Source organism: Trachemys scripta, chromosome 3, assembly GCF_013100865.1.
Source record: "Trachemys scripta elegans isolate TJP31775 chromosome 3, CAS_Tse_1.0, whole genome shotgun sequence".
NCBI classification, from domain to species: domain Eukaryota; kingdom Metazoa; phylum Chordata; order Testudines; family Emydidae; genus Trachemys; species Trachemys scripta.
In genome coordinates this window covers 161,677,084-161,703,681 of record NC_048300.1, presented here as the reverse complement: position 1 = coordinate 161,703,681, position 26,598 = coordinate 161,677,084, and the positions used below count along the sequence as shown (strand labels likewise).

General features: G+C 40.3%; 1 protein-coding gene across 1 annotated transcript in view; it reads right to left on the bottom strand.

Annotated features, from left to right (window-relative positions):
• Positions 1-26,598, bottom strand: part of LOC117875514 (CUB and sushi domain-containing protein 1-like) — a 1,845,931-nt gene that overhangs the window by 1,346,041 nt on the left and 473,292 nt on the right. Inside the window, exon 3 of the mRNA XM_034766897.1 lies at positions 18,242-18,354. Coding sequence (XP_034622788.1) covers positions 18,242-18,354 — 113 coding nt within the window. The remainder of the gene's footprint in view (positions 1-18,241; positions 18,355-26,598) is intronic.

Here is a 26,598-nt window from a genome sequence, read left to right as displayed (position 1 = left end):
TTCATTCCCTGAATAGACTAATGCACAGGAGATCCTACAATCAGATCTGCCCCATTCCACAAAGAGGTGGGGGGGCTAAGCTGCCTCCACAACATAGCCCTCTTCATGACTGCAGATTTTGCAAAGAATGCTGTGAAGGGTTAGGGATCTGTGGCTGTAGGACGGCAGGTTGAGGACAAGAAAAGTTGGAAGCAGAGGCATGTGCATTATCCCTTACAAGACTCATGTGAAATCTGGAGCAAAGATAATGTAATCTCTGGCTTTGGAGTCTTTAGCAGTATAACTCCAATGAATCTGCTGTTTTATGGGATGGCCAACAGGTTCTAGAACTGGTATAGAGGCACAGAGCTTCCAAAGTGGATCGTTCTAGCCTCTTTCAGATGCAAGCAGATTAGTTGGGCTTCGGGGCAGAACTTCTGCCATTCCTGCAATCCCCAAGTTATGCAGACATAACCCGGACAATGTTTAATTGACCTAGTGCCACCTTCAGAGTGCAGGACACCACAACACCAAGAATTCCAGAGTTCTAGTTCTACTCTCCCAATACCACACCTTTTAAGTTGGCTCTATCATGCCTCCCTATGATCACAGACACTTTATTCAGAAATATCTGCTCCATTTGTTACCAGTGGAGAGATCCAAATTCAAGAAATAACAAAGAAGGCTAGATGTTTAGTGCACTCATGGGATTTCTTGGTGGTATTACTGCCAACTGCAGGCTGAAATGTGAAAAATATAAAATCACTGTTCTCACAGAGTCTGATCCAATTCATGGTCACTGTCATGTAGCTAAAGTAATCTAGCAGCATAGACAAGGGACCAGGAACCAGAGAATCTAAGTAAGTCACTAACTCTATAATTTTTGAAAGTCTCCATTAATTTTGCTAGTCTGTTTTTCAGTACCCAGCTTGAGACATCTAGGGCCTGACTTTCAGATGTCCTAAGCACCTTGAATTCCAAGTGAAGTCAATGGAAGCTGAAGATAATCATTGTCTCTGACAATCTCACTATATAACCAGTGTTTCCAGCAATAGTCAGTTTCAATATTTTTTGAGCTTAAAATATATATTTGAAGGTTGGCGGAAGAATGGAAAAATGAGGCAATAATTAATTATACCTTACCCACCCTCTGTAGAGTGCATTAAGTTCTATGGATAAAAAAACACTATACTCTTTAAGGATTATTCTTCTTATTATTATTATTATTAATAGACAGAAACTCTCTTCCCCTCCCCAAGTACATAATACATAAAGTCTAAAATTAAAATCAGATCCCATATATACTATATACAGAAGCAACCATCAACATTTCTTTAAGGTAAAACCTAAATTATTTTCCCACACTATAATCTGCCGTCTAAAAAACCTTTACAAAACCTAAAAATGCAGAGTTAAACAAGGCAAATAATTTTAAAATGCTCTAGTATGTTAAAAGTATTGTATAAAACACTGCTGCTGCATTCTTTGAAAAGGTGAGTATGACATTTAATTTTGCAGCACATGCCATATAGTACACTATAGTTCAGAAATATAATATAACTTCTGGTTCATTTTCATTTTATTCTGAGAGAGATGTATCAAGTGAAAAAAATGCTACACAATTCAAAACTTGACAATCATGTAATGAACTTGGCTAATTTAAAAGAGATTTATTTTCTATTACCATAGAGACCAGGCATAGGGTCTTAGTAATCATGTTGTCAGAGCTGTGATGTATTTGAGTTCTCATATTCCGTCTCTCGCCTGAAAAGGCTCATTTCAATAAATAAGTCATTTTTGAGCAGTCTTTGTTGTGTGTATCAGCAATGATGGCGTGTGGGTAGGAATTGGGCAAGTGTGAATGTCTTAGAGATTGAAAAATAAAATATGACAATGATGGTAAGACACCGTTTTTGCCAATGTAAGGCCAGAACTGAAATTTGCTCAGTATTGTTTTATTGCATTAATGCCATTTGCTACACTCCTACAGCAGAGCTGAAATGACAGCACTGAAGATAATCTGAACATCCTACACACAGCAGCTGTCCATTCACCCACCACCTTTTTCTTTCCCAAACTGAGCTCTTTAGTACTTCATTATTTCAAGTGAAACATTTTTAAAAGAAAAAAGTTCACTAACAGAACAAAGTGAAGAACAAAATAGCTATACCTCCCCCCACCACCACCAAAAAGGCGATTCCTATAATAATGCTGGGTTTTTTTTATGGCCAGGTTGAATCAGAGGTGAGCAGGAGTAGGACAAAAGGAGCCTCCTTATTCCATTTATAATCACACTCCTTACGCTCACAAAATCTGCTCTATGTGCCCACAGATGCATGTGCCAACCTACAAGAGCCTGGAGGTCACTTGGCCATAGCCAAACCCTCCCCTTCTGCCCCAGCCCACTGCACAGGCTGGGTGGCCACACCATTTAAAGGATGAAGAAGCTTGGACACACCCCTGCTCAGCAGAAAGCTCATTTTTCCCCCTCAGCTTTCACTGTTGTTGTGTGACACGGCACTGCCTCCATGGCACAGTTGTGCCTAAATGGCATAATCAAGCCCTTACTTTATAGTACTCTAGTTCACAGTACTTTCTGCTGTACTTTTTAAGCATACATAATCATCATGGTATTTCATGAAGAGCTACAGTGAAGACTATCCACATTTAATTATCACCACAGAGTGCAGAGTCAATATATATTTCTTGTGTAGCTGACTGCACATGTTTTGTTCAGTTCATCATCTCTCCCCTTTTACGATCATATGCTCCTCTACCTATGGAAGGTAGAGATTTGGAAGTATGAATTCTGTTTTGATACACACGATGAAATTTCACTTATGTCTTGTGTAATTCATTGTTTTATATATTATAAAGCATGTTTGGTTGAAAGTTCTCTAGCTCTGCAAGAAAACATGATTCACTTCTATCATCCTTATATGGAAAAATCCTCTCGGATGTAATAAGGAAATTATATCCCTTCTCTAGCAAGAGGATATCTATGAAATTCCTGGTTATTAGGAGGAGTAATTATTATAGACAACTATTGATTTCATGCCTAATAATTGTTTAGGACTTTTCTATAAGGGTGCCCATGTTTCTCAGTTAAAAAGAGATGCTGTTTTTGTATGTTCACTAACACACCTTATTTACAATGGGGCACCATTTTTTTTTTTTTTTGGCCTGTTAAAAAGCTGTTTCCAGGCTCTCTCTCTACCTCTAAATTGAACAGAGCCTACAGATCTATGATGAACAAATAAGGATGAACTCCAACTCCAGTGAGGTCAAGAGGACTGTATGAACATTTGTCCACACCAGGGCATATGCCTCTCACACCAATTGAGTAAGCAAGCTTACGAGAATCTTAAGGCAAGATACTTTGAAAGTATATGATCCGTGAAAGAATCCACTAGGAGACAGTGTTTAGCTTTAGCATCGTATCAGGGAGCAATAATTTTGAAATGTTATAAAAACTGTTATAATGATAGGGGCTAAAGAAGATATGAGACAACGAAAAGCAGGGCCGGCTCCAGGATTTTGGCCGCCCCAAGCAGTCAAAAAAAAAAAAAAAAAAGCCGCGATCGCGATCTGCGGCGGCAATTCGGTGTAAGGTCCTTCACTCCGAGCGGGAGTGAGGGACCATCCGCCGAATTGCCGCCGAATAGCTGGACCTGCCACCCCACTCCGGAGTGGCCGCCCCATGCACCAGCTTGCCAAGCTGGTGCCTGGAGCCGGCCCTGATGAAAAGTAAAGTAATCTTAATACATTAGTGCATTTAAAATGGTTTTGGTAGCAAGGACCAGGCAATTGTCATTCGTGGGTGCAAAGGGCAGTTAATATCTGAAGTTCTCTGGTAATTCCCAAAAAGTGTTCAACCTAATCCCAGTTTCATATCCTCCTGAATCAGGTGGGAAGATTCAGAGGCGGTAAATAAAAGAGACTCATTACATGAACAGTTGCCTAACCTTGATCAGCTTTCTATAGAAAGCATCCATCTACTTGGCTGAATTTCTTTCCCTGGCCCAGCTCAATTGTCAGCTGAATGAACTAGGAATAGAGCCAAGATCTCCAACCTTTTACACGCTACCTCTTTGTCAGGCCACAGCAGACATTTTCTGCACAACAGCCTGAGCTGCACAATCACTTCCACACAATTTAACAATTATAGATGAGAAGTGATATGGCATTAAACAGGACGTGCACTAAACATATATATTTTAATTTTCCTTTGAGAGATTGAAACAATATATGGATTTAGTGATTTCAAAACTTTTTTTTGGATTATTTAAATTAAAATAGTATGTAATTATCAACTTGTGTCATCTTGGGAGGCTATTTTCCTGTGAAGAACCACTATGGACTTCAATTATCTATTACTTATGTAATGCACGCGTGCTCATGGGCTCTGCAAAACAGATAAAATCCCTGGGACAGGGACTGAATCTTTATCATGTACATGAAGTTGTGTATCTTCATATAAGGCATGTATCTGCATATGCTCACTATCAAAAACAGAATTGATTCCAAAACCCAATGAAGCCAATCTTTCTTTTGCCTGCAATTGACTTTGGATCAGGCCCATAGTGCAGAGTAGTGTAATGAGTGTAGTAAATGTTTCCAAGATTTGGCCTTAGGATGAGAACAAACAGGAGGAGACTGAGTACATGAAAGGGATATATGTGTGTGTGTGTGTCGGGGGGGGAGGAAATAAAGGATGAGAAGACATACATTAGGTCAGATTGTAAATAGTTTATACTCATTAGCAAATAGTTACTTACACATGTAGGCCCAATGAAGTTAATGGGAATGAGGAGAATATCTGCTCACCCATGCAAATAAGGGGATCACATCCTGGCCCAGGATGATTATATGATCATTTGGAAGACTAATGCACTCAGTTTGAGGATTAGGAGATTATAAAATATAGTATCCACACTAAGTGTATCAACATTAATGCATCTTTAACTAGCAACTAGTAATGGGTAAAATAACTAGCTTCTAATTATGTATTAATTGTACAGTAACAGCTAACGAGGTTTTTTACTCTTTTGACTTAAGTCCTTTTAAATTGATAAAACAAATAGCTCAAAGCTTCAGTCATTTAGTCATTCCTGTTTTGATGCATATTTTTAATTGTAGAATTCCATAGTTATTATTAGCCTAATTAAACAAGAAAAACCATGCAACATTATGTAAATACAGGAAACCTCAGTATCAAAAAGATGTAGTAAATTGAAGGTAATTCAGAGAAGAGCAAGAACTATTAAGGGACCAGAAGGACATGAAAAGATGAAAAGCACAGTGTGTGAATATATCTATATCTATAGATATATGATACGTTAGATATATACATGAAAGATTGGCTGATTGGTGAACTAAAGGGGGTATGTTAAGTACTGCACCTGAATAAAGATAAAGCTCTACCCAACTGCCTGCTAAATCCACAGAACTTTAGTCATGGATGCAACTACTCCACTGAAAAAGTATGCTGAGTCCCCTATCCCACTGAAGTAACAAGCTGTTTGTGAACAGTGGTTCTGAGTGTTATTTGGGGTTTTCATAATAAAAGCCAATGTTGGGCAAAAACTTTTAATTTAAATTCAGAGAAATTTCCTAACAAAATGCAATGGTTATTAATAACAGCTCTACACTGGTTGAGAACATATTTTGTTAAGGTTGAAAAGATGTTGCTGAGTTTTCAGAGCAGAAGACACTAACAATGGGAGAGAGAACTAGGAATCAGGTTCTATCACCAACTCACTGTGTTGGCCATGGAGAAGACACTTACCCTCTCTGAGTTTCATTACAAAATTGTGAACAATAATAATGTCTTTATCTCCTACCTGCCAAGCAGAGCAATGAGAAGCTTTCCTTATGAAATGTGCAACCAGGTGAAAGTTACCTGGTCTCAGGTTTCAATACCAGACTCTGAACTGAGGTTGGTTAGAACAGTCATAGGGATAAACCTAGGCCATATTTCATCTTGGAATTTCCGTTAAAGTGGTGCATTCTGTGATGGCCAGGTGAGATTTGCAGCAGACTTTCCTGAAGGTATCTGGGAAAAACGAGCTGCGTTTAACTTTCCAGTTATTGACTGATGGCAGGTGGGGAATCAGGTCAGTCGATTGCCATTGAGAAGCTTGGAAAGAGCCATCCACTTATGACACTGGCAGAGAACTGGTTTCTCAAGTCTCCACATACCAGAAAACAGAAAAGGAAAGCTATATATAAGAGGCCTACTGGAGCATTAGAGTTGACCAGACCACAGAACAGCATTGAAGAGCTTTCTTTAACCTCTACCCTCTTATGATTTGGATGGAAATCATGCAAATCCAAATTTTTTTTGGATGACTGTTTTTCAGTTTCATTCAAAGTGAAACTCCATGGATGCAAACCTAGGAGAAATTAATTAAAAAAAAAAACCTGAATTGCCTATGAACTTGAACCACCAAGAATGTCATCTCTGTTCAGTCAGAGGTTGTCATGAAGCTTAGATGTTTTGCAAAGTGCTTTGAGATCCTTAAATGTAGTGATGGGAGCTATGTATTCACAATATGTTAAGAGTGAGAAATAGTCCTCTCAAAGTGCACATTCCTAGTGTGGCCACAAGTTCTCAAGTTTTTTTGTTTGTTTGTTTTTTAAAAAGAACAGTAATGGTTTTGTCTTGATTCGTTTGTTTGTTTTCTGGCAAACAGTTGCGGAAAATGTTAAGAAAAGGAGATATTTTAATAGTAGCACACATACAAAAAAAAAAAAAAAGAAAGAAAACCCCCAAGAAATGAGGTTCAAGTGGAAGGATTTAAGCATTATAAAGAAAACAGAGAAAAGAGGGTAACGCACACACACGCACACACAAGAAAGAACATGAAACTGGCATAACTGAAATTTACCCCTCTAACCAGGGGTGCTAGAATAGAGATCTATTTCTGAGGCCTGGTCTATAATAGCTAATTAGGGTGGCATAAATATGTCACTCAGGGGTGTGAAAAATCCACAGCTCTGACTGGTGTGGTGTAGGTAATCCAATCTAAATCCCCATGTAGATAGCGCTAGGTCAAAGAAAGAATTCTTCAGTTGATCTAGGTACCGCCTCTTGGGGAGCTGAATTACCTACACAGATGAGAGAATCCTTCCCATCGGCATAGGAGGTGTCTACACTTAAAATGCTGTAGCAGCTCAGCTATGCCGTAGCAGCTCATCTATGCCACTGCAGCGTTTTAAGTGTAAACAAGCCCTGAGGTCAATAGGACTACTGGGCCATAAGGACTGGAAATCATTGCCTTAGTTTGCTTGAGTGTGACAGAGTGCTGGACAACAAAAGTTGAGCCAGCACTCTGGTCACTCCAGCTCCAGTTAAACACTGAAGAACATACCTTGTTAAGAAGAGCTGTAACTAAATGGTGGGTGGAGGAGAGCTGGAAGGCTAATTAATCCATTAGGCAGATGGTATATAGGAAGGAAGAAAGAGCGGGGAAGCAAACAGAGAAAGGGAAAGAGAGATTGTTCTTCCCTGCTTGCCTCAGGAGCTCAGGGCTCCCCAAGACCATAGGACAGCGTTTCTCAAACTGTGGGTCAGGACCCCAAAGTGGGTTATGACTCAGTTTTAATGGGGTCACCAAAAACGAAAATATTTTTCTTATTGGAAGGCAAGTACATTTTTTAAAAAAAAATTCCCCACATTGTATTTTATATTTTTCTGATTTAGGGAGAAGAATTCTACTTTTGTATGCCCAATCACAACTGATGAGTTCTGTGAGGGTATATCTGTTTTCCTGGACTGGGGATAGAGGACTTTGTCAAGAAGGTCCTGTCTTTGGAATTTGTTTTCCTGAACTGCCCAACCCAGTTCCTAAGTCCTAGTTTGACAAGCTTCAGGTAACTGGAAGGCTTCCCCTCCAGCAATCAGGCACTAGACTGAATGTCAGTTTATTTTGTATTGATATTTCAGGACTGGCAAATTTTCCATGGGAATGGAATAGCTGTGGGATGTCTGAGTCAGTTGTGATTGGGCACTGTTGCATATTTTAATGGTAACTTAAAACATTCTTAATTCCAGTCATTATAGGAGCTGTACAAGTTAATAAATTTCTACAATGCATTTTTGTTTTCCATCTTCTCCCTCTCAAATCCACGCAATGACTGTTTCTTGCTCGGATCTCCAAACTGAGTTCCCTATAAACTGAGGTCTTTCCAACAAGGGACTATTCAACCTGTTCATAAAATTTAGAGAACAAAGAGGGAGAATGGGGGGGAGGGGTCACAGGGCATCTGTACTTTCATGAAGGCTTCAATTTTCATTTTACTAAGTCCTCCACTATTCTGTACAAGTTTCATTCCAAAACATTGCTCTGGGTGTCAGGGCTGAAGTGAGCTCTCTTGGAGCCTAAAGCATTACTACACCAGATTAGCTAACAGATAGAACAAAGAAACATCACTGCCACTGTTCTCCTAACCCCAAATCTTGACATCTTGCCTGCTAACATACAACATTATACTGTGGCCACCAAACCACCACTTCTGTTTTTCACTTCATGATTATGAATTTTTTCCATTTCATTCTAAATAGGACAGGAGCATGTCTGACAAACTTTTTTTTTTTTTTTAACATAAGGACTGTTCTGTAACTTTGCATATTAATAAAGTTTGTTAACAAGGGACAATTGTATCCAAACTCATTTCAAGAAAGCAATTATTTCTGTACCAAAAAGCAATACATCTATAAAGTTCAGCCTAAAAGGATCTTATTTCAAGCTTTACATTCATTAAAAAGGAAACTCAAAAATATATTCATGGTTTAAAGATTTAATGAAGAACCCAGTTTGAAAAGAACATCAAACAGACTATCAGAATAGTACATGAGACAAATATTTAATGAAACACAGAAGAGCAACTGATCTGGTCCATTGCCACTAGATGCTATTGTCAAATACACTAACAATCAATGACAGTCTAAGCTAAGGTATGCAGCTCCAGACAATATTTATTAAAAATACCTGTAATTTTTTTTTAACTACAGTGTTGGTATTGATTTTGATTCTACACATGTATAAGAAGAAACCTAAAAAAGGCAGAGTTTCCCCTTTGAAAGGGGAAGACTAGAGCCACATTTTACTGTCTGCTGGAGACTCACTGAAGAATATGGGAACTACCTGTCTTAATTTTTATAACTATATATGCATATACATCCATGAGCTGGCTAAAAGGTAATAAGGGACAGAAGAGCAACTGATCTGGTCCATTCAATCCTGCAAGGATTGAATGTAGACAAAAATCAGTTGTTTGATGCTCATATGGACAATACCAGAAGTGTAATGTGGAAAGATTACCTCTGACACCCTCTAGAGAAATGCATACCCAGTCCGGTCAGGTTCAGTTGCCATGCTCAAAACCCCTGGAGATCTTTGGATGGGAACTCTGAGCAAAGAGACTTTGGAATGGATAGAAAGACTACCTGTGACTTAAGGGCAGAGAGAAAGAGAGAGATTGAAATTGACTGGGTACAGACCGACTGGGAGGCAGCAGTTGCAGAGGGGAACCTGGGTTAAATGGAACCTGCTTAAACTGGCAAAAAAGGCTAAATTTAGATAAGACAGTATGCATTTAAGCTTTTGTTATTTTAACCCAGTTCTTTCTGCTTGTGATAGTCCTATGGACAAATACATCATACTCTATTTTGGACAAGCTCTTTTCTGTACCTGCATTTAATTTTGAGTCAGAGCTCCCAGAGAGGATTCCTTACCAGTGGCTAAATCCAGTGTGTCAGCTGGAGGTAATATGCTTGCTAAACATGGGTGCTATCACCAGGCAATCCAGTCAACAATAGCATGAACTGTGGGGTTCTACTCTTGAGAGAGGTGCAGGTGCAGCCGTGTCACTTGGAAAGGGTGTCCACAGGAAAGAGTGACCAAATGTACAGTCCATCTATTGTGTTAATTTTGAGGGAATAAATGGGCCCAGTAAGTCAAAGATGCTAACATGACCTTGTCCCTGTACAACACTAATCAGCTAAACTTGGTTCAACGTTTTGAGTATACACAACTCAACCTGCTTAGTCCCATGACAAGCACATCAGTTATTTGCTTTCCCGTAGTTAGGCTTACAACTTGCAGACCTAGTAAGTCTACCAATGAATGCAATGGCAAACATGATAGTCATATTGGCATTCAAGCTTCTGGTCTCCTCTCAGTGGGGTCATGTGAAGTCCAAACAAACAAACAAACCCCATATGATCTCCAAAGGAAACAAATCTTTTTGATGCTTGTGAGGGCCCACTGAGTACATTTAAGGAAAAAGGAACATTCCTGGCCCCGTACAGTCCCTAGTGAGACTGGAGTATTGAATCATAGAAAAAAAAGAAAAAAAAATGAAATATAGGGACTCAGCAGTGGGAATGTGGGGGTAACAGGTGAAGACAGATAATTCTTCAAAGACATTACCTTGAAACTGGACCACCGTCTACTGCTGTTAATGCTGAAAGGATTTATTTATTTATTCATTTGAAGACGCTCTAGGGAAAGTACGTACGAGGAAATAAGGTGACCTCTTTTATAAAATGTTAATGATTCACATGAGCAGAAAACTGTTAGAGCTCAAAACAACGGTGCCCTCAGGGGAGTGGAAAGAGGGACAGGGTTTGCACAAGCTCTCATGATGTCAAAGAAAATACACTATGGCAAGGTGGTGGTCAAGAGGAGATATGAGCACATGCCCAATCGAGTATTCCTGGCTTTTTTTTGTGCATTTTATTTTGTTTTTGTTTTGTTTTTAAGCATTTAACATTTCTACATGACAAAATACATTTGGAATTTCAACTGAGGTAGGTTAAAAATCCCTAGCTCATTTTAGCTTCTGATGTTTGCTATTTAGTGGCAGTAAACAATGTAGCATAATGTAAGATAAAGTAACATGATCATTTCATCTTACAAATGATAAGGAACAGAGAACTTAAAATTAATTTTTTTCTTTCTTGATGCATTTTGTGTACAGAACATACATTGGGTATTCTGAACAAATGCATGGCAGGGAATTCTCAGATTAGTAGACTCATGGTGTGCCATGTCACTGGAAAGCGTGATGAGGTTTACAGACCCCATATTGAACCAAGGCCTTAGGGAATAGAGCAATACAGGTCCAGAGAGGCCCCACCCCTGAACAGGTACAGGACATGCTCATGGTGGAGAAATAGTTTAAAAGAACACTGGTGGGCCAGGGAAAGTGGGGAAGGAGTTGCAGGATGCACCAGGACGCAAGGCTGATACTAGGAGCTGTGATAGGAGTGTGTACACCTTATTAAGGCTCCTCTAGCAGTGGGGATCTCGATTTCCCCCTTGGGGACCTGAAAGCCTTAACAGAGACTGCTTTGACAGGACATTAAGAGTACGTCTACACTGCAATAAAAGACTAGTAGCATGGCCATGGCTGGCCTGGGTCAGCTCACTTGGGCTCTGAGAGTCAGTGCCACAAGCTTTCTATTGCAGTGTAGACATTCCAGATGGACTGTTAGGGTGTCCTCTAAACAGTGACCACACACCAAACATTGGAGCTCCAGTCTGGTAGTTAGTGACTTAGGGGAAGATTGATAACTGCTCTGGACACTTTGAAAAAACCCATAAGGGTCCTGGGATGAAACACTGTGGAGAGAATGGGGCCCAGGTCTTCTACCTTGCCTCCCTGCTCCTCTGTAGCAGCAGAACTCCCAGCATTAAGCATTCAGGAGGGATTGAGGTCCACTGCATACAACTTGGCTGAGTCCTCCTCAAGGGTGATTAGACTGGCAGAAACTGTAAGGCCACTGCCTAACTACTAGGACAGTTGTTTATTAGACTATCCCGTTACAGAAAGCTAGGGTGACCAGACAGCAAATTTGAAAAATCAGGACAGGGCGTGGGGGGTAATAGGAGTCTATATAAGAAAAAGACCCAAAAATCGGGACTGTCCCTATAAAATCGGGACATCTGGTCACCCTACAGAAAGCATTACAGAATGAAATATTAATCTGTATATTGTTCCGGTATCATTTCAGGTGTGAATACCATTAAATTCTTTTCAACTTTCTGTAGTTGTACTCTATGTATGGGGAAGTGTTAATATGTTTTTGCTTTTTTTCCTTTTGAATAATATTTTATAATAAAATGATATTATTATGAAAAATAAAATATTGTATAATAAGAACAGCATTTTTGTGCTTCTACCTGTAGTTCTCAAACTGCTTTGCAAAATATGAGTAAGAATTGTTGTCCCCACTTTAATGAAAGAAAATTGAGTAAAAGAGGTTAAATGACTTATCGAAAGTCACTCAGCAATTCACTAGCAGGGCTGGGAATATAACTCGGGTCACTTGATTCCCAGTCCAGTATCCTATGTATTACAGAACACTGCAACTTTTCTCTTTCTATAAAATAACAATCAATAGGAATAATGCTAGATAGAAACTTCCCCGATGAAAATTCCATTTCCTAGATTTGAGGTAAGGTCTTGGATTCAATTTATGACCTTAAACTCCAGTAGTGTAAATGGTAAAATGCCAGCCAACATATGTATAATTCATGGAGTTTTTTATAGTTTTGCTTGAATAATTTACAAAAAAATTCTGCAAATTACTATTTCTTAAATTTCACAGACTTTTGCATATATATATACCCATTCATCTGATGTGAACTTCCTCTACTTCAACAATAATTCTGGCAAATAACAACTAGTCCATAATACTGTCTGCAACAAGAGTGCTCAAGTGCTCAATGCAAGATTACCATAGTTACTGATAGTTACTGATATTCAAAAATATATAAGATTAAGCTTGATAAGTTTATGGAGGGGATGGTTTGATGGGATAACGTGATTTTAGTCAATAGGTCAATAACGTGCCATCGCTGGTAATTAGTAACAATGGTCAATGATGGGATATTAAAAGTTACTACAGAGAACTTTTTCCAGAGGGTCTGGCTGGAGAATCTTGCCTGCATGCTCGGGGTTCAGCTGATCGCCATATTTGGGGTTGGGAAGGAATTTTCCTCCAGGGTAGATTGACAGAGGCCCTGGAGGTTTTTCGCCTTCCTCCGCAGCATGGGGCAGGAGTCGCTTGCTAGGCAGGGATCGCTTGCTGGAGGATTCTCTGCGACTTGAAGTCTTTAAATCATGATTTGGGGACTTCAACAGCTGAGTCAAGGGAGAGAATTATTCCAGGAGTGGGTGGGTCAGCTTTTGTGGCCTGCATCATGCGGGAGGTCAGACTAGATGATCATAATGGTCCCTTCTGACCTTAAAGTCTCTGAGTCTATATAGAAAAAAGAATTCTGGTGTCAAATAATCTAGTTTTAAATAAATATGTAACCTTGCAATCTGTTGAGCTGAAGCAAGTTTTGTTCTTAGCAGAAAACAACAACTGAATTCTGGCTACATGACCACTCAGATCTCTTTATTCACAATCCTAGATGACTTTTGCCAGCTTACTGCAGGAAAGTCAGATTTATTTTAAGTACCATTTTTGCTCAGTGGGATAGACTCATGAGAAGCAACATTTCATGTTCCCGAGGAGTCTAGGTGGCAGCAGGCAAATCTCATAAATATGAATACTTGGACTATGAGCTCTGCTATTTAATATTAATAACATCACTAACATTCATAGCAACCTACAGCATTCAGTAGGCCTGATTATCGCTTTACTTCCTATACTCACTAGTGAAAATTATGAGTAAAGGCAGTAAAATCAATAGCCCAGAATCTAGGCCTTCTGGCCCAGGAGGGGAAAGAAACTGGCATTTTCTTTCCCCTGAGGATTCAGTGTGCAAAGTCCTCAGTTGGTATAGGGTAAGTATAGATGGCTCATGTGTCCCCCTCTCTTGCTCAGAAGTGTGAAGGGTGCAAAGGAGGAGAGAGGTGAGACGGAGGTATGGCTGGAGTAGGCTGCACTCAGCAACTGTTACCTCATGGATGATGATCCCATTGTGACCACTGCCATCTGGCACAAGTATGGTAGCACCCAGACACAGAATTAAGAAGAAGCAACCTGCTCCCTGTCAGCATCCCCTCTGTTGTGCAAAGTGAAAACTAGTGTAGTAGAAAATCTTGTTGAATTGAGCTACAGTAATGCAAAACTGACATGACATCTGAACCAGTGTTACCAAAATACGCTAGCTCTTCCATATGATAAATATTTTACAAGCTTAGTTTAAAGACAGTTTTATTATTTAAGGAACTATAGCTTAATCAATCTATTGTAAACTGATTTGATATTTTAATTGTATGAGTGTAACACTTAGGGGCTAATTCAGATTAAATTTCTTATTCAAATGAAAGTGGGGGGAAATGCTAGCTTTGCAGTTGCACACTGTGCAACTTCCCAGAATGTGGAAAGTTCATGAAAATAAATTATTCCACCCTTCTACTTCACTGCTCCTGATATTTGAATTCTTCAGAACCTTCCTCTTCATCTGCAGCCATGAAACAAGGGACAGGTCAACAGCATTAATCTGGAATAACTCCACTGATGAAAAGCCCATTTTTTCTGGCTCCAGAGTTCTTTGAAAACCTGTTTGTTACCTTAGTATTATTCAGGACACATCTATTCTCTACTGATGAATTTCTCCCTTTGAATGTTGTTGCTGACTGACCAATATTCAATTAATAAGGAAGAACTTACTCCCAATGTATGATGTATAAAGGAGTGCCCTAAATATGCTGCGAAGAAGCCCCTGTTGCCACTCTCAGGAGCCTAAATGCCAAGTTTATCAATCTGTCTAGCCTGAGTTAGGAACTGTCAGACCTCCCAGGGAAATCCACAAAACTCGTAATTGTTGATAAATCTTCTCCCTAGCTATTGCTATATAGGTTTCTTGTGACTTATACACTTTGCACCTTTTTACACTGGAGAGTGGCAATCATCACTTTGTCTGAGGGCACATCTACACTACAGCGTTACATCAGTGCAGCTGCACCCATGCAGCTGCACTGCTGTGGAACGTCTGGTGAAGACACGCTATGCTAACAGGAGAGCGCTCTCCCATTGGTATAATTACTCCACCTCAGCGAGAAGCAGAAGCTATGTTGGCAGGAGGCACTCTCCTGCTGACGTAGTGCCGGTGTGGACAGCGTGAAACCTGCATTGCTTGGGAGGGAGGGGGAGATTTTTCACACCCCTGAGCAACGTAAATTAGATTGACTTAAGCCAGGGGTGGGCAAACTACGGCCCGCGGGTCGAATCTGGCCCCTGAGGACTTTGGATCCAGCCCGTGGGATTGCCCCCTGTGGTGCTGCGGGCCCCATGCCGCTTTCAGAAGCGGTCGGCACCACTTCCCTGCATCCCCAGGTGGGGAGGCGGAGGGGGCAGAGGGCTCTGTGCATTGCCCCGCCTCCAGGCACCGCCCCCTGCAGCTCCCATTTGCCAGGAATGGGGAACCACGGCCAATGGGAGCTTTGGGGGAGGTACCTGGAGGCGGGGCAAGGGCAGCGCATGCAGAGCCCTCTGCTCGCCCTCCCCCAGGGGCTGCAGCGCTTCCTGGAATGACACGGCATGCGGCCAGGGCAGGCAGGCAGGGATCCTGCCCTAGCCCCGGTGCGCGCCGCTGCCACCGCGGAGCAGCTTTAGGTAAGCGGCACTGGGCAGGAGCCCGAACCCCGCCTGCACCCCGACCCCCCACCCCCTGCCCTGACCCCCCCGCCTGCACCCCGCACCCCCCCTGCACCCAACCCCCTGCCCTGAGCCCCCTTGTGCACCCCGCACCCTTTCTGCACCGCAACCCCCCTGCCCTGAGCCCCCTGCTGCACCCTGCACCCCATCCCCTGCCACACCTTGCACCCCTCCTCCATCCCAACTCCCTGCCTGAGCCCCCTCGTAAACGCCACATGCCTCCTGCACCCCAACTCCCTGCCCTGTGCCCCCTGCTGCACCCTGCATCCCTGTGCACCCCAGCTCCCTGCCACACCCTGCACCCCTACCTCCTGCCCTGAGTCCCCTGTGGCACCCCGCACCCCTCCTGCACCCAAACCCCGTCCTGAGTCCCCTCCCGCAGCCGCACCCCTGCCCTGAACCTCCTCATACACCCTGCACCCCTCCTCTGCCCCAATCCCTTGTCCTGAGCCTCTTGTTGAACACCGCACCCCCTCCCACACCCCGCACTCTCTCCCACACCCCAACCTCCTGACCCGGCCCTGCATACAAATTTCCCCACCCAGATGTGGCCCTCTGCTCAAAAAGTTTGCCCACCCCGACTTAAGCAGTAGTGCAGACCTCATGAACCGTCCCATTTTTTACAGCAATAAATTTAAAAGACTATAATTTTGTTTAACCAGTGAGTGGCGCCATCTAGGTCAGTGTTAATTACATCCTTTCCTACCAGGGTTTTAAAAGAAAATAGGCCAGCAAGTAGTATAATTATATTACAGCCTAGGGCTCTGTGTATCTTTTCCTTGCAGACAATCAAGAGAAGTTCCTTTGAATAGTCTATTATGTCTCAACAGGAAAAGCAGAGAGCATAGTTTTCATGCAAGGATGAGATAGGATCTCATGTGCAGCTACTGGATGGGGAGATATTCAAAGATCTACTTGCAGCTGAGGCAACCATGGCATAGCTCCTATTTTTTAAGTTTTTATTTGACTCCCATAGAAAAGTTCCTGACATGGGCCATAAGGATGTGTCTAGTCTTCTACCCTCTAAAATTTCTTACTATGATTAATACTGGTACAGCTGTACTAGTGAGATCCATGTGGGGAATGCTAGTGTAGAAAGGTGGCTGGATCATCTAATCCAGTTTAGAGATAGCCTAGGTAAAATGGTGATTAAAGTGCTGATGATTGATAGTACCTTATTTACACTAGTGCCCCCAGTTACCAACAAAACTGCACCAGGGATTAATTTTAGCTAAAAGAAATTTAGTGTAGACTAGGCCTCTAATTCAACTCGCAGGACGCAAACACCAAATTAAATTCATTCTAGTATCCCCCAGCTATCAATAGAGTAACCACAGCTGGACATCTGAAACAAAACTGAAGACTTCAAGCTATTGCTCAGACAGTACACTGTCACAGCAACAAAACCTTAGATAACACTTTTGAAAATTCCACCCAGAATTAATCACAAGGTGTCTAATTAATATGGGAAAGGTATGTACTAGTCTAGGAGAGAGAGTGAATATATTACCTATTGACTAGTAATATAATGAAGTCCACCATAAATGCACAGAATAAATGCTCCAGGGTTATCAAACTTTTGAATAAGAATTATGTAAAATTTTCAAAAACGTCTAAGTAACTTATAAACCTAAATTAACAGGATTTAGGCACATTTGAAAACAAAAAAAACTATCAATTGTGAATAACTAAAATTATCCCACCACACTTGGAAAGAATAGACCAAGGCCAAAGTCCTAAAGCCAAGCCATTTCTGAGCTATGTTTCACACAAAGCAAAGGTGAAAAAAAAAAAAAAAATCAGACTTTTCATACTGTAGTAGCTGATAAATAACTTATTGTCCCAAATATTTCTGAAATAAATTCCTCTGTCAGAAGTCTAAACTTGTTAAATTGCAGGAAGCCTGGCTTCATATTTGTAAAATTGGATTAGGAGAAAGGGGTCCAAAACCAAGCTTGTCACAACTTTAACTATGTAGAAGTATTTACACAAAAAATTAATAATTCAACTCAGTATTATAAGTGATTTACTATATTCCACAGAGCCTAAAACTTAAGTACATAGTAGATAATGGCAGACATGAAGTTCTTGCCCTACCTTGTCTACAAATGCAGAATTCTTAAACTTATTTATCATCTTTCACATTGACTCCTTTGTTATTTGTCTCATTTTTTTTCCAAATATCAAAGCCATTCAGTTTCTAAATGTGAGCATTTTATCCATAAGCAAAGATTCTCATACTAATTCTCAAGATCAAATTAGTATCCAGACCATTTATTTTATATCCCACATCCAGCATTTAAAGAATTTTTTCAGAAGTAATTGTTGAAGAAAAAAAATCAAATTTTTAAAATGTATATAATTCAGGACCCATTTTTGGAACCATCATCTCAAACCAGTATGGATTCAAACACTCAATTTCACCATTGATTGTATGCACAATTTTAAAATAAAGACTACGTCCATGAATGACATGCTGGAATACAGAAAAGTCACAGTATATTTGTAGTTTTGGATTCAAGGTCTCAACAGGGGACACTAAGGTCAAACCAACAGTTCAAAACAAACCCATTTCAAAATGAGGTCCTGCAATAACTCTCCAAGTAACTTTCAAGGATAAAAACAGGCAGATCTTACCTTCGTAGATAGCCTTGAAACCTTGAGCACTCACAGCAAAGTCTGTGGTGAAACAAAGTGTGAGGATAGATCCTGTGCTCACAATAGATGATGGCAGCTGAAATCCAGACAACCTGCACAAATAAAAAACCCCACAAATGTTATAAATAAAAATAAATATAAGCAGTGGTTTTAAAATTAATGATAACTTGGAATCTCTCATGATGTTTCTGTGTATAATACCACTGTGATGATATAGCCAGACATTTGGAATGCCAACATTTTATATTGATACTATTGCTGTAGTATCCTAAAGACTCCTTGCAAATACTAACATATAGTATTAAGCATGGCCAATTTCTAGAGAATTTATGTTCTTTTCTTTCACCTATGGATTCTCACCAGGAATACCAGAAGAATCTCCATACCGTTTTTTAAAGAACAGAAGTTATTATATTTCATTCTTTTCCTCCCTTCCACATTCACTCCTCTTCTAATGCACTTTGTTTCTTTCCCAAACCAGTCTCTGACCTCCACGCCACACAACCATGTGCCTTAAATTCCCACCTCACTCACCCCATTAAAGTCCATCTTATACCCATGTCTCACCTCGGGCACTCGTTCTACTATTGTAATTTAACTGTGACTGGGGAAAAGGGCCTAGCCTGAGGGAGGAGAGCTGTTGAGAATCCATTGTTCAGGGCTGGGCTGGTGAGCAGAAGAACTGTAAATTAACACAGTATTTAAATAGTCTGGGAGTTCCTTCCTATCCAACTCCCAATCAAAAGAAGAGAAAACCTATTATGTGACTCCCAGAGATCCCGCAATAGCAGGAAGTTCTCTCTCTTTCTCTCTTTTGCAGTCTAAGAAAAACAGAGGGATAGTAAGTGGGGAGCCAGGGATTCTTCCCTTTTCTTTCTCGCCACACATCAAGGTTGTAGGACTCCTCCTGCCCTTCTACTTTCTTGGAAGAGGCTGGAGTTTTAGGCTGGTGAGTGAGTGGGAACTCACTAGTGCAGGCTGAGCTAGTGGAAATCAAAGGTTCTGCTCAGCTGGGCACTGAGCTTGCAGTACCTGCCAGGTAACAGCACAGTCTGGTTGTCCAGCAGCCCATTTTTAGCCTACTGATTGCCCCTCCAATTATCCACCAGCACCCCAAAACAAGTATTCAAAAATAGAATCTTTCACTGTATCCATTTGGGGACACCCATCTATTGAGACTACAGAGACCATTTGTCTATATATCTAGGTTCTTTTAGTGTGCCCCTTGCCATACTATTCATTGCTTTTGCAGTCACAGATTTTTCTGTTTCTTGTGCAGTTGTGGTCATATTGCTAGTAATAATGCTTAATAAATAAATTGTTTAATAAATAAATACATAAATTTTAACATGATTGTTCAGTGAAATCAATTCTAACACAGCTAAAGAAATTAAGTTTAATGCTGCAAAACATTAATAAAAACAAACATTGGGAACAAAGACATAATAGAGACAAGTCTTAGATTCCCTTAATACAGGGAAAAAGTAGTGCACACAAGTCATAGCTCTAGATGTTCTTCAAATTTTTGTCATGTTTTAAGACACATTTTGGATAAATATTCTAAAGTATTCTTTCCTCTTAATACATATGCTAAATAATACCAACAAAATTATGTAAGTTTGTATTCTTGGTGGTTTACTTGCTTCACCTATAGAAGTCAGCTTGGTAGAAAGTTAATAGAACAGTCAATTTACGACTTTAGATATCATGCCTTGTGTCTCTTGTGTAATTAGCCTTCACACCTTCTTATGAATATCAGTATTTAACATAAGCTTGCTACCAAGTAGCAACTCCTTACATTCATTTTGAGAACTAAGGGCTGCTCACCAATACCAATATTTTGATATTGATAAAGACCAAATAAAGGATGAAAAAATGATTAAAACTTTGTTTTGCCATCCTTTTTATATTCTAAACCACTAAGGAACATATTTCACTGTCATACTCACTTCATGGCAGGTTAGGAACATAAGACTAGCCATACTGGGTCATATCAAAGGCCCATCTAGCCCAGTATCCTGTCTTCCGACAGTGGCCAATGCCAGGTGCCCCAGAGGGAATGAACAGAACAGGTAATCATCAAGTGATTTATCTCTTTCACCCATTCTCAGCATATGGCAAACAGAGGCTAGGGACACCATCCCTGTCCATCCTGATCAATAGCCATTGATGAAGGAAATCTTAGAAAAGTAAAATGCAAAGACTCGGTTACTCAAAATTAGTGCTATGCTAAGGCTAGATGATGTGATAATTTCTAGCTTGTGCAAAAGAGGCTTGATTCAACTGTCAATGAAATCGGTACAAAGGATTCCATCGACTTCAAAGGAGCTGGACTGAGCATCATCCCACCACCCTCTGTTCAACACCCATCTTAAGAAATGTACTCTTCTGGCAGTAATCCACCATAAAAAAACAAATGTTTATATATTTTTAAAAATTAGTCAGAGTGAGGAGCTGGATGGTTAACTGCACTTTGTGCCTTTGAAAGTCTCCCCATGACTTTTTCAGAAATGGATTTCATAGTTCTGTCATAGCTTAATACATAGTTAATAATACATGGACACAGAGAGAAACAAAGCTGTGATAACATTGTATCTCTCTAGTACTAATGCACGGTGGGAGAGGCAAAATGGGGCTCAGTTGGGGCCATCCTCACATGCAGCACCCCAGTCCCAGAACTGTTCAGGGGAGATCCCACCTTTAGGCCTACTTGGAACCATGAGACATTTTGTCTCTCTCACAGCCCTGTGGGCTTTTGGAAAGAAATCGCAGGGAGAAGACAGCCAGAAACAGAGCCAGCACAAGGCAGCTGCAGAAAACAGTTCAAACAGGGACTGATGGACTCTGGTGATGTCATCACACTATTTTGATGGTCTCCAGACTCCTCCATTTAATAATAATATATGGAGATATACCTATCTCGTAGAACTGAAAGGGACCCTGAAAGGTCATCAAGTCCAGCCCCCTGCCTTCACTAGCAGGACCAAGTACTGATTTTGCCACCCCACATCCCTAAGTGTCCCCCCTCAAGGATTGAACTCACAACGCTGGGTTTAGCAACCCAATGCTCAAACCACTGAGTTATCCCCTCTGCTCTTTATCTTTCCACATAGCTAATCCCCTCCTAATGTAAACCCACTGAAAGGATGTCTATAACAAATGGAAACCAAAACTAAAATGGAACTAACATGCTGTTTGCTACCATCACATTGTTCGCTCTCTTGTATATTCTCTTTCTTTCCCCTAATCTTTCTTTTCCTTATGTAGATTGGAAGCTCTTTGGGGGTAGAGATTGTTTCTTGTTTTATGTAATAAACTTGATAAGTAACAATTATAATAGTACTAGAGCACACTGTCATGACTACAATACAATTCTTTTTTATTGTTTGGAAATTTATTTTTGATCTGGTGCACTGGTCTTTCCCTTTTGTGCAAAACAGCTACAGTTTTATTTTAGTGTTTTGGCACCAATTCCCACTAGTATTATTGTCAGTATGATGAATAGCTTGTGGATCAAATTTAATATTTCCTGAAATTTAAGAGAAAAGGGAGAATACATGGGAAAAATATATCACTGACCCACAGAATAATAAAACAAGGCTGACTGATCCCCGGCTTTGCAGAACATTTTAGACCAAAATTCAACAGAAATTAAACTTTTCCCTATTGAAACTGAATATTATGCAAGTGATGCTATTTTCTCCCAAGAGACAGTAATGGTTTGACCTCTATTCAGACACCTCCTGGGGAAAGAGCAGAATTGAAATTGACTTTCAAGGGGAAAAAAATCCCCCCTTAAACAGACATACCCCCTTTACTGCAGGATGGCTTGTACAGCACCTATAAAGATGAAGTACATGGTAAGATTAGAAGGAAAAGATTGTGTCAGCTTTGCATATATTTCTCTCCCTCCCCCACAAACACACACACTTTGTATTAATTCTTAAAGGGTTTTAAGAAGGTTTGGCACAGAAGTACACAATGTTATACTTCTGCCATTCAACAAATTAGTGGGACAAAATACGTTAGAAATACTTCAGAATATTTTGTAGGAAAACCACTGTAGAGACACTCCCACAAAGGCAATGAGATTGAATGTCACAAAATTCACGTCTATAAAGAACAGACAATATTTTCAATGAATTGTTCAGTCAGAAACTATTAGACAGCAACTGAAAATCAACATGAGCATAACTCACATTCCTTAGAACATATATAAAAAGCTGCATCCCAAGCAAAAACATTGTTAACCCACTAATTAAGTCATTTTTCCCCCATAAAAACCCTGGTTAGCTATTGCTTACTTCATATGTCACAACATGTTTTGCACATTCCTTTTATCATACCCAAAAATCACATACTGTATATTGCCAGGTTAAAGTAGTAGGAGACTGTGTTTGTTATACCCAGACCTTGAAATGTTTAGTTAAAACAAACAAGTGTATTTTTCACCATCACACATCTTCACAACATAGTGCAGGTACAGGAGAATATACCTGACTGACTTGTCCATCAGAATACAACAGTAGGTGGTGTAACGTGTACAGAAATGGCACATAAGTCCTGAATTTAACCTAAGTTAAAAAGACAAAAGTTTTATACTTTTTTCCCATTTAACAAATCTGGGCATAAGGATTGTTTGCTATCCTCCCATCTATTACTTCAGGGGTGGATGTGGCATGAGAGGGGAAGAGAGAAAGAATTGCTTTTGATTTTTTTATTAAATTTGGAGGCACTCACGACATGGGTCATATCAAAGTGTCCAGTTCACCTACAAAGAGAGAGGAACAGTTATCCACAGTAAGGGTCCCATCCTGCAATGAGCTCCACACAAGGGCACCCTGAAATTATGTGGAGCCTCTCTGACTTCAAAGAAACAAGTTGCAGGAATGGGCCTTAGGCGAAGTTTCCTACTACATCCTTTTCCCTATGAATAACCATAAAATCATAGAATAGTGGGATTGGAAGGGACCTCAAGAGGTCTTCTGGTCCAGTCCCCTGCTCTCAAATCAGAACTAAGTATTATCTAGACCATCTCTGACAAGCGTTTGTCTAACCTGCTCTAAAAAAATCTCCAATTATGGAGATTCCACAACCTCCCTAGGCAATTTATTCCAGTGCTTAACTACCCTGACAGGAAGATTTTCCTAATGTCCAACCTAAACCACCTTGCTGCATTTAAACCCATTGCTCCTTGTCCTATCCTCAGAGGTTAAAAAGAACAATTTTTCTCCCTCCTCCTTGTAATAAACTTTTAGGTACTTGAAATTTATTATGTCCTCCCTCAGTCTTCTCTTCTCCAGACTAAACAAACCCAATTTTTTCAATCTTCCCTCATAGGTCATGATTTCTAGACCTTTAATCATTTGTGTTGCTCTTCTCTGGACTTTCTCCAATTTTTTCTTCATCTTTCCTGAAATGTTGCACCCAGAACTGGACACAGTTCTCCAGCTGAGGCCTAATTAGGGCAAAGGAGAGTGGAAGAATTATTTCTTGTGCCTTGCTTACAACACTCCTGCTAATACATCCCAAAATGATGTTTGCCTTTTTTCCCCCCTAACAGTGACCCACTATGAGCCCCAGATCCCTTTCTGCAGTACTCCTTCCTAGGCAGTCATTTCCTATTTTGTATGTGTGCAACTGTTTGTTCCTTCCTAAGTGAAGTACTTTCAATTTGTCCTTATTGAATTTCATCCTATTTACTTCAGACTCTCTCTAGTTTGTCCAGATCAGTTTAAATTTTAATACTATCCTCCAAAGAACCCTTCCCAGCTTGGTATCATCTGCAAACTTTATGAGTGTACTCTTTATGCCATTATCTAAATCATTGATGAAAATATTGAATAGAACCGGACCCAGACCTGATCCCTGCGGGACTCCACTTGATATACCCTTATTGATGCTCTTCCTAATGGCTCTGTGCTATTACATCAGACAAGTCAAATTATGTAAAAACAAATTAGCCTTTTATTTTTTCTAAACCCAGTAAAAATATTCAAATTTCATAATTTATAAGCCCTTGTCCTCACTGGAGACTTAACTTGCGCTTAAGTCAAGTGTTGCCCCTGACTTTAGTCTGTTCCACACACAAAAGTCCTTGACCTGAGTGTGGTGGTGCTTTTTACTCAAACTGGCTGGGGTTTGACTACAGCTCAAATTTAGCACAAATCAGAGTCTTCCACAATCACTGTGTGCTGTTCAACCACACTGAAACAACACTTGCTCTCACTTGAGCTAGGCTAACTCAAGAGTAGTTAACCTGAGGGCAGATAACCCAAATTAGGTTATGTCTTCACTGCAGAATTAAATGTCCCTATTGTGTCACTTTATCACATTCAGCAGGTAACCTCCATGTTATTTAATAATTCAGTCTAAAAAGAGTGTTTCAGTAAAATGTGTTTTTTGTACAACATAGTTAATACAAAAGTAAAAACACTAAATACTTTATTTCCAAGATAAGTAAATTATGCAAACTATAATGTAGTAATCAAATATAAAAATAATGGGCCTGATTTTGATTTCACACCAGCTGATATTAAGGCTGATCTGTCGCCACTTACTAAAGCTATTTTGCCATTGCTTAAAGAAGGAACCTTGAGCTCATAACTCTCTTGCTGTGTAGCTCCAAAAATCTGGAGTTGTACAGTATGGTGTTAGCCTTTGTGAGAATTCACTGTTTGATGGTTATTTTTTGTTCTATTGTCTTGTCAAAATTTAATTCTTAACTTTAAGAGCTACTGAGAACAGCTTGAACAGAGAACAGAACACAATCACTATTTTACTCTGCCCTGTGTCTTACACACTAACTTCTCTTGCAGATGTGCTGTTTTTGCATGGGGGAGTGAGAATTGCCTGCTGGTGAGAGAAGCATCCTTAGATCTCTGTCCCTTGTAATAATAGTATACTATATACTGTATATGACAGTGAGCAAAGCTAACTTCAAAACCTCACTTCAGTTTTTGTATGTGTGTGCTGTAAATATTAGAATACACTTATTTTAATCATGGGGTATGTTTCTAACTATAGAGTGATGTAACATGCTAATACCTTACACCCTAAATGTGCCTCATTTCCATTTTGGGTGTGGTACATTATATTGCTACAGGCTTACTCTTGTTTATTCCAATTACTAAGGGATTATCTACACATACAGTGCTGCAGTAGTGCTGCTGTAGCACTTAGTGAAGAAGGACGCTAACTACACCAATGAGAGAGCTTCTCCCCTCAGCATAGGTACTCCACCTCCCAAAAAGGTGGTAGCTATGTCAACAGGAGAAGGTCTCCTGTCAACATAGGGCTTTCTACACCAGGAGTTCAGTTGGTGTAACTGTGTTGCTCACGGGCGTGGAAAATCCGCACTCCTGAGCAACACATTTATACCGACCAGAGCTCGCTCCAGGCACCAGCATTCCAAGCAGGTACTTTGGGCGGCAATCTGCAAGGGGTGGCAGTCTGTGTGTTTTTGCTGCTCCAAGCAGTGCGCCGAATTGCCGCCGCAGATGGCGGGGGCAGTCTATGTGCAGTAAGGACAGCACGCACGTTTCCGTGGTGGCGGCAACTTCTATGTTCAGCTGCCCGCGGGGGCAATTCGGCGGCAGCTTCTATGTTCAACTGAAGACAGAAGCTGCCGCTGAATTGCCGCCGCTGTGGAAACGGGCGTGCCACCCTAACAGCACACGGACTGCCCCCGCCGTCCACGGTGGCAATTCAGCGCACGGCTTGGGGCAGCAAAAACAGTAGAGCCGGCTCTGATACTGACATAAGATTGTAGTGTAGCCCAAGCCTAAAAGTACTATGTTCCTCTAATTACTTTTCTACATACCAGTTTTGCTAGTGTTTATACTTTGTGTGTGTGTGTGTGTGTGTGTGTAAAAGAGAGAGAGAGACTTGCAAGGACCTGTTGATGCCAATTGACAAAGGGCACAAGAGTGCATAAGTGTTACAGGGATCTCCTGTATCTGGTATTTACATAGAATTTTAGTTTCTTAAGACAGATCTGAAGATTATTAGTCTACTTTAAGTTGGTATTATATTATAGTATAGCCTCAAGTATATTATCATATTCAGCTTAACAGTTATAATTAATTATTTTTAGTTTAAGACATTTTTGGTATTGAGTTACAGTGCTTAGCCTAGTTTCCCTTTATTCAATTGACCTTGGTTATTTGATAGTATTATATTTAGTGTGTTTATTGAATTATTAATGATACTTAACCATTAGCCTCTTTCAACAGGAGACAAATATTCTTTGATATGTTTAATGTTTTGAGTAATTGATTGACTAGCATGGTTGTTGATTCTTATGTGTTTTTGAGTTTTAACCTTTATGATACCAA